General features: G+C 45.0%; 1 protein-coding gene across 1 annotated transcript in view; it reads left to right on the top strand.

The window, feature by feature from the left end:
* The first annotated feature begins 668 nt into the window (after nucleotides 1-668).
* nr2f5 (nuclear receptor subfamily 2, group F, member 5) overlaps nucleotides 669-16328 on the top strand; it is a 24335-nt gene continuing 8675 nt past the window's right edge. The window contains exons 1-3 of the mRNA XM_063199351.1: nucleotides 669-1816; nucleotides 14639-14922; nucleotides 15726-15972. Coding sequence (XP_063055421.1) covers nucleotides 1459-1816; nucleotides 14639-14922; nucleotides 15726-15972 — 889 coding nt within the window. The 5' untranslated portion in view covers nucleotides 669-1458. The remainder of the gene's footprint in view (nucleotides 1817-14638; nucleotides 14923-15725; nucleotides 15973-16328) is intronic.

Genomic DNA, 16328 nt, shown 5'->3' with positions numbered 1-16328 from the left:
CCTTAAATTAAAGGTGGGCTATTAGAAGGCGCATGGTGATTCTATTCTCACAAAGTGGTAATATTTTTTTGTCTCGTGCCTGCGCTCAATTTACATTATACTACCGGTAATAACTTTAGTAAGGGGGGATATGGACAGTTTGTTTAGTAAATCACTTTGCACGACGAGGGGTGTTCTTGCGTGTAGGCTACATCTTGAATGTGCGTTAACACTTTATTTCAAAAGTTTGGGCAGCACATACATAATTTAAAGAAGTATACAGCCTGACCTCAGTCACCGTAGTTAGTTTGTTGACCTTTTCGACCTAGTAGCCTGTCTTCCAAGAGTCATTTTGCAGAAATTATCCTGGTGACATTTTACACGGCAATAAATAAAACGGTTTGGTGAGTATTTGGATATACTGGTAAATACCTTTGTATCTTTGCTATATTACATGGCTTTTTTTAAACTTACGATAATTTAACCACAGAGTCTTCAACCCAATTGGACACCCCGTTCCTTCCTCTGCCTCCACTGGCCAATTAGAGCGGTCACTTCACGTTAGCGCTGAAGTAAAAGGAAGGTGACTTATCCTAATATGGTAGTGATGGCCATATATGGATAGCGGTCGGAGGGACTACTATGAGCGCGGCTGTTTAGTGTCACTTTCACCAATTTCTGAACTCCGATTCTCAGCGATGGGACTAACTGCTGGCGGGTGAACTGTGTTACAAAGACTTCTGGGCAGAAACCTTTTGACGCACGTCTAGTGAATTGCGGTTTATGGATGCTTTTCACACATAGGGAGCTAGAGATTACAATCAGTGGATTTCGCAGCTCACTAAAAATACATCAACCCTGAATTTGATCCCGCAAAGACAATTTGTGTAACATTCAGTATCTGAAGAAACACGACAATTCGGATGTTGCTTATAGCCTACCCACAGTTTGTTTTCTGCGCTACTGATCTACACATCTTCAGCTACTCCCCTTGCAAGACTGACAACAATTCAAAGTTCAGGAGGATTCTTGGTTGTCAGCCTGAAAATAGGAAACAAGTGGAAACTTCATTTTCAGTAAATGACTCACTATGACCTTCTCGTGACGGACCAGCTCTCCTTTCAGCGGGTTCCCTCAATTCGCCGTCTGTGTTAAAAGTTTTTCGTCTTTCGGGGGATTTCCGTACGAGGACGGAATAGCCTTCTGGCATGACTCCTATGACCATGTTGCTATCGCGCTTGGTTTGTGAACTTTGATTGCCTCGAGGTCTTCTAAAACAACACAGCCAGAGACCATTCGGCTGTTGAGTACACGCGTGAATCCATTTGCCAAAAGAACACTTTTGAAAGAAGTCTTTAGGAACTGGGAAACGCTTGCCTGGTCATCTTGTTTTCCCCAAGACATCAGATCGGATCCTTATCTCCCATACGACGGAGTCAAGACTGTACCTATTGTTTAACCAAAGTGTTGTAAGATAGCATGGCAATGGTAGTAAACCAGTGGCAAGAGAACATTGGGACCGACCCCGGGTCTCTACAGATTTGTCAGGAGCCCGGTGGACCGGGCACCCCTTCGGGTTCCACTCCGGGGAACGATGCACTTTCCGGAGACAAAATACCCAACGTGGACTGCATGGTGTGTGGGGACAAATCGAGCGGTAAACACTATGGCCAGTTCACATGCGAGGGTTGCAAGAGCTTCTTCAAACGTTCGGTTCGGAGGAACCTAACGTACACCTGTCGGGGAAATCGCGACTGCCCCATTGATCAGCACCATCGAAATCAGTGCCAGTACTGCCGCCTAAAGAAATGCTTGAAAGTCGGCATGAGGAGAGAAGGTAAGATACGTAAGAGAACTCATACATTAAGAACAAAGATATCCTACGCGCGTTAACATTACATTAAACCCTACACGTGTATATATGAGCCTATACCAGATAGTAGCGATTAGCCTACAAAAAGGATGTTTACGTTTCATAAGATTGGACATGGTGCGTGTTTTTATGGTAGGATGGTCAGATTCAGCACTGTTGGCTCTCCAGTCGCTGTCAACAACCACGAAACATGCCAAAAAAGAACTGCGTAGCCTATTTATCTTGTGAAGCATTAGTCTATTCTCAACTAGGCGGTAAGTTTGGGCTTTTTGTGTAGTGACCTCTCTTGTCGACCTGGCAATTACGGGGTTTGTTCCCCAACACCCTGGCTGCAACCGGGGCCCCCTATAGCTACATTCACTGCATTGTGCTTGATTAAGATCGGGTCAATTAGTGCAAAGAGGAACAGTGATGCAGAGTATGCGGTGCATAACGCTTTGCTTTTAATCAGTCAGTTCCTACCCATGCGCGTCATGTCCAATCACACGGTGTGCGTTAATTGCTACACGCTAGACGAGGGACCAACAGATTCTATGAATGAAAGTCTCTTGCTTGTGTTTTGATAAATATTTAGACGCGTATTGCCACTCCAGGCTTTGACTGGTTATTAATTTATGAGGGACTAGCTGCTGAATTGAGCTGCAAACAGAAACTTGGCTGACATTAATCTATAAAAAAAAAAATAGAATGTCGATACTTTGAACTGGCCCTGGACTGTTTCAAGTACCTTGGTGGAGTAAAGCGTATGTGGATAAGTTGAAAATAACTCTATTGCAATGTTTCACACGTGAAGTTACATTATTGCAATCTGTCAAGTGTCTTAATGTGTTTACATTCTTCATTACCTTCATTGGTTATCTTCATTGCGCAACACGGGTTCCTAACAGATCTGCTTGCAGTTATTTACCCAAGCATTTAGTTAATGTGACGCATCAATAACTCTAATATTGTTGTGGTGATCCAAGGCTACGAATCCTAAGTGAAACTAGAATACTTGAAATGAACTTTTTGGCAGTTCATGCAGTCATGCCCCTTTTTGAATGCTAGAACCCGAGGAAATCGCCTGACGCACTTAAGTCTGATGACCTTTTATCCACAAAACCGCGGGCGTGGGAGTTTGAGGCAGAGTTCAGTGGACTGTGCGTGGTGGCCATTCAACTTAGTTTCTACCGCCACTATCACTCCGTGGTTGTTCCTCGATATTTCAACAGTGATTCATCGTCGGTATGCCGTGGTTGTGCCGAAATCGTTGAACGCATGAAAGAGTAAAATACTGGGAAGTTCGTGTTGTGCTGTTTTGACCCACTAGGCCTACTTGCCTGTAGTGCATTCGAGGTCAACTATCGGTCTACTATGGCTATCGGTTTGTGGACAAGTACGAAATATGGCCAAATTTAGTCCACTGTCCTAGATTAGGCTACTTGGCCATGTGGTCCACCAAAATGTCATCCACGTGTTATGGCACATAGTAGGCCTACGTTTAGTTATAATTCATAATATATTGTGATGGAATTCGCTGTTCAACACTGTATGAATTAATTAAATACATGGAAGGCCTGGATTAGCAAAGCAACGCGAAAAGTTGGAGTGCAGCGTTCCACCTAATAATCAGGACACAAATCGGCGTCATGTCTCACAAATTTTGAATCAGATGACCAGTCGTCGTTGGGGCTTTTGGTTGCCATGTTAGGCTGGCTGCGCATCACATATTTTTTCACTATGATTTGGTGAGCACATTTGGTGAATCTCACATATCATGAAACATGCTATACAAAATGCATAAGGACCGTTACCATTGATGGAAACCCGTGCGTAACGAAGAGCTCGACGCATATAACCGCAATTAGATAAACCATATCCTCATCTTCTAAACACAATACCCATATTTTGCCATCCCTGTGACATATCATGTGTGATGTCCTTTGGTGTAAATATTTGGCAACAACAGGACTGCGTTATCACACACTCATACTGTGGTCTTCTGTTCTACTCATGAACCTCATACATAACTTATGACTTTACCTGAATTATGCAAGGGGGTCGCCTGGCAATATCCAGATCAAGAGGCCCAGTGCGCAATGCCGCATGCGTCCTGAAGTTTCGTGTGTTATTATCCACAGTATTTTTTTTGCCAGCCTTGATGGTTTGATAGACTTTGAAGGCTAAGTAGGTTTTTCTTAGCTTGTAATGCAACAGTCAATCACAATGCTTCTGAACTGTTAAACCCAGTAAGACACGGCTCGTTATAAATTAGCTGTTACCAGAATCGCTTACTTACCAGAAGTTGTAATGTATTACTAAATGCACTGCGCACGATCCTAAGGGTGCAGTACTATGGTAGTAAAGTTTTCTCAATGACCATTACTACAGCGTTCCACTGGTGGGGCCGCGCGCGTTACGAGGCCGTCGTGTGGTGGTTCGATCAAGTTCTCCATGGCTGAGCTCTTTAAAACTCATCGCATTAGATATCCCATTTCTGTACACAGATGTGTTTTAACTTGCCCGCAAAGACAAAGCATGTGTTTGCACCAAAACACTGTTTTGTCGTCTCGATCATCTGGCTAAATGTCTTGATCACCTAACCTTCCCACACAATTTCTCTCAGCCTCAGGAAAATGCATGGAGAGTACTTCTTTATTCCCCAATTTCTCCTTGATCACACATATCATCATCTAGTTGGATTTTGTGCATAGGTGTCATAATGAAACATGGCTTCCAAACTATGTGCATTAGTCTCCGCTTGCACAATAAATGTGAAAATAACTCAGGATCCATTATGATCCAAGCCTATTCATTTCCCGAGGACAGCAGATAGATAACCAGCACTGTTATTTATGTTACAGGGGACAATACAGCAAAGCTGAATAGATCAATATCCAACACATCCGAGCTCCACACATTGAAAACCATAAGTCAAGTGATTAACTGGCCTACAACCTACAACTAGCCTACCTAGTCTGCATTCAACTGGTGTGGGGAAGCATCTTAAAATCAAAAAAAGTATTTTGTCTTCCTAACTGGCAACAGTTGCAAGCTATACAGAGGAGGTACACTCAAACAGCTTATTTAGTCTACACTCAACTTTGTGCCATAGAGCCCACCAACACAGTAAACACAGTAAAAGTAATTCAACACTGAGAGAGTATTCTGGGCCCCAAATGCACCATAGAATATGTTAAATTCTTAAGTTCTTTAAAGGTGAAGTTGGGAAGCATCCTAAAAGTTTTTTTTTGGTCTGGCTGGCTGACAACAGTTGCAGTCCATACAGTAGAGAGGGGGGGGGGGGCACACTTGACTTCAGCCAACTCAAAGGCAGTTTGTTCTTTGGCCTCTCATGTGCTCTGAAATCCCACTCACTGCTCCCACACAATCATCACGTGCTGCGAGCGCAGCGCCGCGCCGGGGATATGACTGACTGAGGACAAATCATGCCATGATTTCCACTCTGCTTTCGCTCAACTTGCCTGTTGCACAGTACATCACTGTACACTACGTTTCCACTTTTCCTTTTCCTTTATCATTCTTCTAATGGGAATTTGTCCTGTCCTGATGTCGAACATCTGTTCGTCTTATCAGTTCTACAATAGCCATTCGTTATCATTTTACACCATTTTTGTCGACCTGTCTGTCTACCTTTCTTTTTGGGGGGGCATGACATTGCTACAGGACATCTTAACTGACAAAAAGAGGAAGAGAAAAACAGTACTTGTCGAGAGGTTTGAGGCTTAGCATGTTGACTGGTGAACTCTTCATTCAGGGTTCAAGCTCGGACTGAAGGTTATTTGTTTGACTCTTTTTTTCCCCACCCACACGTTAAGAAGGCAAGCCAGCCGGGTCCTCTGACTCTTCAGCTTGCTAGCTGTGTGATGTTATGTTGTGCCGTGCCTGTTGAGGCTGTCAGGGCCGTAGACAGCTTTGTTGGGCCCAGGACAAAGTAATCTGAATGGTCCCCACTCTCCATGCATACAACATTATGTGCTCGCAGATCGACCCCCCCCTTTCCTGGGCCCGGCACAACTGCCCCCCATTGCCCCCCTCCCCTGTTAACTTCCCTGGTGGTGTTACTAGCTACTGACGGTGACTAACTGACTGAGCTGAGTGACTGCCTTACCTGTTTCTCCACCCATGTCTCTTCTTGACATGAGTAGCATTCCTTGCTTGACAAAGGGCTCCTCTGAGCACCGCATCTAGCGTGTGTGTGTGTGTGTGTGTGTGTGTGTGTGTGTGTGTGTGTGTGTGTGTGTGTGTGTGTGTGTGTGTCAGCTGTGGGGTGAGAGGTCCACAGGATCCTACAGGCAAGCGAGCACTCACCCCTAGTGGAATGCTCTGAACGCATTACACCCCGCCCCCCCGCCTTTCCTCTTTGACCCCCGGCGGACCAAAAAAGCTCAATATAGACTCCATGAGGAGTTGACCATATTTACACACTTAAGCACGCACACACACACTCACACACACACACACACACAGACATACATGCAGTGAGCCCATACACAAACTCAGATACATTAATTGAAATTACGCTCATAAACACGTGCGTGCATTCACACACACAGTTTTGCATGTACACTCTAACACACTCACACACAAACCGTCATGCACATATGAAAACGGAAAAAAACAAGAGGCCTAGACTTCGTTTGTGGGTTAATGACTTGAATAAATGAACCCGCCTTAGAGCTTTAACCCTAATCCTGACTGAACGGGGCACAAGTTATGGCAAAAGGGCAAAAGTGTCAAACGGTCTTAGTGCACATGTTGGGACGCATGTTCCGGTATGCTGACACCCAAGGCGACTTACCACTGGAGGGTACATTTTAAAGCAAGACTAAGAAGGTTTTCATTTTCTGTTGTCCTACAGGTTGGAATTGGAACTGTCTGTCTTTGGAACTGTCATAAAATTGCCTCTCCTATAAACTGTCATAGAAGTATTTATCATACGGTAGACACTCAGCTTCTCCTTATGTTTATCAGTGAGATTACAGGTCATGGAGGGGCTGAGCAAATCAAACTAGCGTAAAATGTTTGGAAAGGTTGGAAAAAACTACTAATGCTTCTGAAGGCCATCTGAAACATTAGGTAACAACTTAACAGTGTCCATTAGAGGACACTAAAGTTAATATTTTAGTCAAGATTCATGTAAGAGGTGGGGGGAGCCTTTAATGATTCTACTTTCTCACAAATCCCAAAATGTTTAGCAGTGCTCCTGGTAAAATAACGGTAAAAAAACCTACAACCTACCGTTTAGGTATACCTTTGCAATGTTGCATGAAATATGGGTCAGAGGAGGGGAAACATTAATAATGCACAGGACTTCAGGGGCCAAGTCCAAATGTGACAGCTCCTCTCAACGTACAGTGTAAATATCAGCTCAACACACACACACACACACACACACACACACACACACACACACACACACACACACACACACACACACACACACACACACACACACACACACACACATACACACACACACACACACACAGAGAGTCAGGAGTTTACGTGGGGCCACAGAACTCTTGAGGTAACAGCAGCCATGTGACCCCTTACACGTTCTGTCTTTCCTTCTCTCTTCCTGGTTGTTCTGTCAATTTCTTGCTTTCCATTTCCTCTCTCTCTTTCTTCCTATAGCTCCCTTTCTCTTTTTCTCTCTCCTACTCATGAGTTTGTCACTCCCCCCACTCCCGCTCTCTCACCCTCTGTGCTGCCACTCTCTCTCTCTCTCTCTCTCTCTCTCTCTCTCTCTCTCTCTCTCTCTCTCTCTTTCTCTCTCTCTCTCTCTCTGTCTCTCTCTCCTTCTCTCCCCATCTTCCACATGCACTCCTGTCCATCAGCAGGCAAGAGGCTTCGGTCAGGAATGTGGGCTTGAAAATACTGCCTGTACGTACGGCAGGAGAGCGAGGTGAGGTGACTCAGAGGTAAACAACAGAGCCAGCTCCTGCAACAGATGTCCAAACCTGCACGTCAGATAGACTGCCATCATGCACTCCTCGTTTTAGCCGCTGCTCACTACTCGAACAAAAACAAATAATAATATTCGTGCAAATTGGCTAGTGGAGGTAGAGGTCTTATCAAAGATTCTATCCATCTTATTGATTAGAAAGGAAAGACAGACAGTCAGGCTGGTAAAAGATACTGTTTTTGTTTGTGATGTTGATTTCCAGTTTCCCTCAGCTTTGCTTGCATGCCATCTACTCTGTAACTGTAGGTCTGTTTCTCTCTCTCTCTCTCTCTCTCTCTCTCTCTCTCTCTCTCTCTCTCTCTCTCTCTCTCTCTCTCTCTCTCTCTCTCTCTCTCTCTCTCTCTCTCTCTCTCTCTCTCTCTCTCTCTCTCTCTCTCTCTCTCTCTCTCTCTCACACACACACACACACACACTTTAGCAGGGGTCAGATTTGGTGCATTTAATTTATTAAAGTCATTTACGCTAGTTGACTAGCGACATTAAAGTCTGCACAGCGAATCCCTTTCATTACAGACAGGTTGATTCCCATTACATAAGTGCCTGACTTTTTTAGCTTTTCCCTTTTTTTCACCATCACCCCATAGTTGAGAGAGCAAATGTTATATCAGGACAAGTCTCCCTGTCTCGTCTGTGTCAATCTCTCTCCCTCCCTCTCTCTCTCTCTCCCTCCCCCCACCCTCTCTTTGTCTGTCTACTTGCCACAGTATTGTTCATCAAAGCACATGGCAGTGTTGTAGTCTACTTTTTTTGTGGTGGGTATACTGTATAATAGAGCATTTTTTGAGGTGGGTATACTGTATATATTTGTGCTATTGTAAATAATGGATCAATCAAGTTTAAGTGGGTATACTGAAATTACTGACATTTTGAAGTGGGTATACTGCGTATACCTGCGTTCTATGTCGACTACACCACTGGCACATGGATAATTTCTCAGGAGTGCATTTGTTATAGTTTGCTTGAATCTGATTTCTGCTCAGTTCAACTTATGCTGCAAGCAAGGCTTGTGCCTTCAATGCTCTGTGCCAGAGCTTCCCAGCCTTTTCCAAATTGTTGCTCGCTTGACATTTCCACAAATGTTTGCGGCCTGCCTCTGATCCAATAAACCATACAATTCAAATAAATAGTGAACGGCACACGCTAATATTATTTAGATTTTTAGAAAATGATTTCACGGTCCACTTGGAATACCTTTACAGCCCTCCAGTGGGCCCTGGCCCACAGTTTGGGAATCACGGCTCTCTGTATTTCCCCCCTGTTTGCTCTTAGCCCCTTCAAACAGGCCTTGCTTGGCCTGGCCTGGCCTCACAAAGTCCTGACTAGTCAGTCAGCTTCCTGGAAGTGAGTGTGCAGGACAGGTCAGATGTGCGCTCTGCTCTGCTCTGCTCTGCTCTGCTCTGCACTCCCGGCCAGGAGCGTCTGGATACCTGTCACCTCCACTAACGACGGCTGCCAGATCTCTGGCAAAGATAACAGCCTCCATAGTGACCCAGAAAGAACAGGGGACTATAAAAAAGAAAGAGAGAGAGAGAGAGAGAGAGAGAGAGAGAGAGAGAGAGAGAGAGAGAGAGAGAGAGAGAGAGAGTTTGGTGCGAACATGTTTAAATTCTTTTTTGTCACATATTATTTCCAATAGAGATAGTTGAGCCCAACAGGGCCGCTGGCTGCCTCAGTGTAATTGTATTGAACATTTATGTAAACAGCGCAGCCACAGCCTTTGGAAGGTTATTGTTGCCTGATCAAAACCTTGTGGGGAGAGAGATGCAAAATTCCTGTGTATGCAGATGATCCCCTAAAGCTCCAACTGACCAGAGGACCATACAACCGCACTGTAAAAAAATGGGGTGTCAATATTTCAGAGCTTATGTAGTAAATTAACATAGAGTATAAACAACACTGTGGAGAGTCAAATTACTGTAATATTGAAGTCAAAACTCTAGTAAAAGAGAACTCTTGTAAAATTAGCACTATTTAGAGGTAGAGTTATCTGAGTTAATTTCAACTCTGTAAGAGTTATACTAACATTGGTATTTTATGGGGTGTGGTTGTTTACATTGGCATGGATATTTACTCAATTACATAGTCACTCTATTTTCTATCTCCTGTCTGTTGGTCTTTCCATTTCGTCCTTTTTGCTGCACCATTTCATTTTGCCAGTTGACACCAGGGCTGTAGTACTCGAGTCCGGACTCGGCCCGAGTCCGGTCTCAAGTCCGTTTTTTTATGGACTTGGACTTGTCTCGGACTCGGTATTGTTTGGACTCGGACTTGTCTTGGACTCGGACAATGGTCTTGCCAAATTAGGCTTTTGGACTCGCCGGGTCTGTCATTAAGTTTTGTTTAGAACACTGGCCATCATAGATTGTAAAGTGGATCTTGAAATCCAATAACAAACAAGTTTTGTCTTCACATCCATGCCATATAGGTTATCTTCTAAGGTTCACACTATTGACATTCATCCTTTTCATTGTCAAACACTGACCGACATGTGACTCGGACTTGACTTGGACTTGAATCTTTTTGGACTCGGTCTTGTCTCGGACTCGAACCTCTTTGGACTCGGACTTGTCTCGGACTTGACTAGTACTGGTCTTGGACTTGTCTTGGACTCTACAAAGGTGGACTTGACTACAGCCCTGGTTGACACACTTGAGGACACTTCAGCTGCACGGCTGAGAAGTCGAGTGAAGTCAGTGTAGTGTCTGGTGGTGTCAAGTTGTTTGGATGTGAAATGCCACAGATATCACTAACGAAAACAACATTTTGTGGCTCTTGACCTCAAGAATATGGCAACTGCTTCCAGATGCCATCTGCCTTGCTAGCAGAGGGAAAAAAACATTTAGTGTTCACCCCAACAACATTGTTGAATGTAGTGCACCCAAAGGCATGTGATTTCTCATCTCCACATTGTATGGACATAAACACATGTTGCACTGCACTGCAGATGTAAATAGATGAGGAAAAATGTTTAGAAAAGCACAGTGAAAAATGTAAACAAACTAAACTGCTGTCAAAAGTGTGACTACAACGTGACACAATACTTTGTTACAAATTCGTAATCATCAATTAACGCAAGTGATTAATTACAGAATCTGCAGCAACTCTACTCCTTTGTAACCCCAGTTATTACATTTCATCATGTGTTTTATGGACTGCTTATTCAACACAGAACAGTTGAGATTATGAGACAATACATTAGAAATTAGCCTATAGGAAGAGTGTAATAGTAAGCAGGGCCCTAAATTAACTTTTTTAATCTCCAGCCAAAATGTTAGTAGAGGTTAATCTCACTAGCCAAACATACAGCAAATAATGGGTTAAAGTGGTTAGTGAGTTGGTCTTTTCTACCAGCCAAACTGAAATTTCACCAGCATTTGGACGGTTGGCTGATGTTATTTTAGAGATCTGGTAGTAAGAGATGGGGTCGGGCCAGGAAATGACCCAGGCCAAACTGGAAACCTGGGTCCCTCTATAGGACATGCAAGCCCATTTGTGGTTGGGTGCCTCAGAGTCCCAGCATCATAGGTCCCAGCGTCCGCTAGAATCGTAAGTTCTGTTTCAGTTGTTGGCAGTAGAGTATTAACAGTGATTCAACGCAGTATACTTATATATTAGTAGGGGTGTAAATAATAATCGATATGTGTCGATGCATCGATCCTACCACTGACAATTGAATCGAATCGTATAGGCCCAATCTCAATTCACCCCTTGGCCCTACCCCTTACCCCTTCCCTCCGTTTTGTGTAGGGGTAGGGGTATCCCAATAGTTGTTAAGACAGAGGACTTTGTAGCCCTCAAAAAGGAGGGGTTCGGACAGGCAGACTCCGTTTGGAGGGGTAAGGGGTAGGGGTAGGGGTAGAAAAATACAAATGGGATTGGCCCATGGTATCGTGGGGTATTCTTAAAGGCCGCCTCTCAACGTCATTTCATTAATATTGCTGTGTTCCCCATTGTTATTGAATGTGTTATGCGTTGGTCCTGTTTTAAAAACAAAAAAAAACGTTCTGGTTGCTTTGTTTCAAGCCATTTTTGCAAGCTAGCAAGGTGGCTGGTGGAGAAACGAGAGGGTGTTCCGGGTTTCTCGTGGAAATGCGTCTCTGATTGGCTCACTCCTCCTGCTCTCATGAAAATGCGTCTCTGATTGGCTCAGTCCTCCTGCTCTCGTGGAAATGCGTCTCTGATTGGCTCAGAAAAGTAATTGGAAAAATTGAATCGTATCGTATTGTGTTGCATTCTTAAGTATCGAAAGTAATCGAATCACTGCCTTAAGGAATCGATATGGTATATAGCAGTATCATTGTGATTTGCACCCCATATATTAGTGGAGAGACAGAATGAGCTAGCGAGGCTACACAGAGAGCCCCTTCTTGCAGAGAGCAGCATAGCGTCGGCTGCCGGAAACTCCAGAGGGAGCAGCCTGTAGCGCTCAGTCACTCATCCTGATTCATGCAGCTGAACACCACGCTGCCCTCAATCTCAGTCTGCGTCTGAGAGTGTGTGCATCTGTGTGTGTGTGTGTGTGTGTGTGTGCACCGCGTGCGTCTGTCTGTGTGTGTGTGTGCACAGTGTGCGTCTGTGTGTGTGTGTGTGCGTGTGTGTGTGTGTGCGTGTGTGTGTGTGTGTGTGTGTGTGTGTGTGTGTGTGTGTGTGTGTGTGTGTGTGTGTGTGTGTGTGTGTGTGTGTGTGTGTGTGTGTGTGTGTGTGTGCACGGCGCGCGTCTGTGTCTGTGTCTGTGTGCATGTCTGCCTCTCCGTCTGTTTACCTCTCTGTCCCCCTATCTGTCTGCCAGTCTGCTTGTCTGTCTGCCGGTCTGCTTGCCCGTCTGTCTGTTTTCCTTTCTGCCGGCCTGTCTGCCCTGTCTGCCTCTCTCGTCTCCCTGTCTGACTCTTCTTGTGCCATGTGTAGCGTCTCCGTTTAATTCTGCCCTCTGTCCTCCGTCGCTCCTTTGACCTCGGTGTCGTGTCCTTAAGGTCATCTGTCACTCCCTCTCCACAAAGATAGGACGACAGGGGAGTCTTCTAGTCGACTAGCAGTGAGTGACACAGTGGGGCACATACTACAGACGGATCAGCCTATTGTTATCTTCGGAAGAAAGGCTTTACCAATATTCCCCAATTCATCCGAATATAATGGCATTATCTGCATTATGTAAGCGGCATTATGTGTTATGAATTTAAGCCGGGCGGTTGCTGCTGAGATGGGGTGGGGTAGGAGGTTGTGGCTTTGCTGACGTACCGCTGTCCTCCATTGACACACACAACGCTTCTATTTTGAGACGCAGAAATGCACGGGACTGAAAAACATTTTCCATCCCGAATGCATTTGCAGTACAGTACACCACTCTCGCTCTCTCGTTCTCTCTCCACCACTCTCTTTTTTACCCCATGTTCCATTCACTCTGTTCTTTCTAATTCTCCCTATTCTTTTCACTCGTTCTCATTTTGGACATGTACAGTACATGCTTTTGGTATTTTCTCCTCTCTCTCTCTCTCTCTCTCTCTCTCTCTCTCTCTCTCTCTCTCTCTCTCTCTCTCCTTTTTCCTTCCGACATGCCCTCTTGTCTCTCCCTCTCTCACTTCTTTGCCCTGTCTGGGTGTATGTAACTGTAGATGGAGTTATTAGGGAGACAGCAGGATGGAGTAACAGGTGTTTTCAAAATGGGCTTTGAGCCAGCGTGAGCATCACATCACGGAGGGAGGCGGCTGGCCCCTGGTTGCCCCCCGGCCCCCCCCCACTCACCCTACACTCCTCCGCATCCCCACACCCCCCGGCTGGGCCATTTGCTGTGGAGAGAGGTGTGAAGAGCAATGTGACTTTAGCACGCCGCGCCTCGCCACGCCATTACTCACCGCAGTCACACACACCACACAGTGGCTACGCATGTTTTTCTCTTTCTCTCACTCTCTATCTTTCTCTATCCCTATCCATCCTTTACCCTTCCACTGTATACTGTATGTCTCTATCTTTCTCTCTCACTGCCATTCATACTCTCCTGCTTACACACACACTCTCTCTCTCTCTCTCTCTCTCTCCCTCTCTCTTTCTCTACCCATCTCTCGATCTCTTTCTCTCTCTCTTTCTCTCACTTCCCATCTCTCTCCCTCTCTCCCCCCACCCCCACTAGGACTCTCTATCTTTTTCTTACTGTCATACCTTCTGCCTGCCCCCCCCCTCTCTCTCTCTCTCTCTCTCACACACACACACTTTCTCTCTTCTCTCCCTCTGACTTATTCATTCAGTCTGTGTTTTCTGGACGGATTGCACAATTGCCCCGGAGTGGAACGAGCGAGTAAAGGCGTGAGGCTGTTGCGACATTTTACATTTCTCCCCATCTTTTGACACCTGGTGTGGTGCGCCTCTCACACATTCTGGCTTTTAGCCTTTTGCACGTGTGTGAATAGGAGTAGCATACTGCAAAGTCCGTGAGGGCAGGGCATAGGCCATTGTCAGTCACCACATCTGTCACCACTAATGCACAGGTCTATTTGCTCTATTTGCTCTTGTCTTTGCCAGAAAATGCAGTTCCACCAGTATACTTTCAGACGCTTAGTGCAAAAAAACTCTAAAGGTTCTAATGACAGGTCACCTATGCCTCAAGCCTTAAGGCTGATCAGAAAGCCTAATGTGTGAAATATCTTTGATATAATGGTGAAGATTTATCTATTTTTATCCATGTATTTTATCTATTTATCTTAAACCTTGCGAAAATATCCTTCGTGGAGTTCTCCGTTTCCATGATGTAATAAAGATTTCAATCAAATTGTAGCATGTTTTCAAGACATACTGTATAATATTTGTATCTCTCTCCTCCTCAACAGCCGTTCAGAGAGGCCGCATGTCCAACTCCCAGACCAGCCCCGGCCAGTACCTGACCAATGGCACGGACCCGTACGGTAACGGGCAGCCCTACCTGTCGGGCTTCATCTCCCTGCTTCTGAGGGCCGAGCCCTACCCCACGTCCCGCTACGGCGCCCAGTGCATGCAGTCCAACAACCTCATGGGCATCGAGAACATCTGTGAACTGGCAGCGCGGCTACTCTTCAGCGCTGTGGAGTGGGCCAAGAACATCCCCTTCTTCCCTGACCTGCAGCTCATGGACCAGGTGAGAAACGGTGCAGAATTTGTGGTGGTTCATAACCCATAGCTCTACAAAAGTAATAAGAAGTAATTTTGCAATAGCATTTTGCTGTTGTTACAAACATTGAAGCTGAGGGAAAAGTGCTTCAGTGTGTTTGGGAATTAGTGCAGTGATGCCTTTATGCGTATTATTAATTTGACATTTCAAATTAACAACATTCGTAGGGACTACCTCTTGGTTTTGTAGGGCTAAGCTAGGGGTGGGCGATATGGCAAAAATGTTGTATCACGATATTTTAACATGAAATCACGATTTCGATTTTTTATCACGATCTTCCATCCAAAAAATAAAAACAACAAAAAACAACTTTCATATACTTGCAATTTGTAATTTGCAGTCAATAAAATGTTAACACACTGATGATACTCTCATAAAGTGTACAATTGGAATACAATAATGTAAAGAATAAAGTTAAGACAACAACACAAGTGAGAAAACATCACTCTGATACTGATAATAAACATCCTCACTGCAAGACGATCTATACGATTTCTCCACTTTGGCAGATTCGAGACGATATTTTACTCAATATCGCGATTCACGATATAATATCGTCATATCGCCCACCCCTAGGCTAAGCAGTAGTGGTGTTATTCCTCAAGTGCATCTGGATTGTCAGATTTGTATGGATTTTCAGAAATGTTCCTATTTCACACATTGCTGTGGTTACTTTCACCATTACTTTCAGCATTACTTTCAGAGATGTTCTCGGCGTTCCACCACATTTTGTTGACGACCTGCTACTCTTGTCTACTCCCTACGTGTAGGTGGCGCTGTTGCGCATGTCGTGGAGCGAGCTGTTTGTGCTGAACGCGGCGCAGTGCTCCATGCCCCTGCACGTGGCGCCCCTGCTGGCGGCGGCGGGCCTGCACGCCTCGCCCATGTCGGCGGAGCGCGTGGTGGCCTTCATGGACCACATCCGCGTCTTCCAGGAGCAGGTGGAGAAGCTGAAGGCCCTCCAGGTGGACACAGCCGAGTACTCCTGCCTCAAGTCCATCGTGCTCTTCACCTCCGGTAAGTTTTCACGCGGTAGAGCTGTAGTGTTTTGCAAGCTGTTTTTTTTGTCTTCCATATGCCCATAATCTGAGGAATCTGAGGTGGACCTACCAATGAGTGAATAAATTGAAGATGGAAACGTATAAAAAAGGGATACCGGTAAATCCTAAGGAGTGTGTAAACTTTTTCAGAAAAAACGCGTACTGCTAAACCTTTTTATCATGCCAGGAGTACACCATCTGTTCATCATCTTCTTTATCTTTACCCTTACCACAATGTGGCTATGCTACTGTATACAGCAGTAATGAATTAAGTGCAGTGGCGATCCTACATACAATGTACGTACAATGATTTGCCCCCTCTGTCCCCTCATC

The sequence above is a fragment of the Engraulis encrasicolus genome, chromosome 5, assembly GCF_034702125.1.
Source record: "Engraulis encrasicolus isolate BLACKSEA-1 chromosome 5, IST_EnEncr_1.0, whole genome shotgun sequence".
Classification (NCBI taxonomy): Eukaryota; Metazoa; Chordata; class Actinopteri; order Clupeiformes; family Engraulidae; genus Engraulis; species Engraulis encrasicolus.
This window is presented reverse-complemented; position numbering and strand designations above follow the sequence as displayed.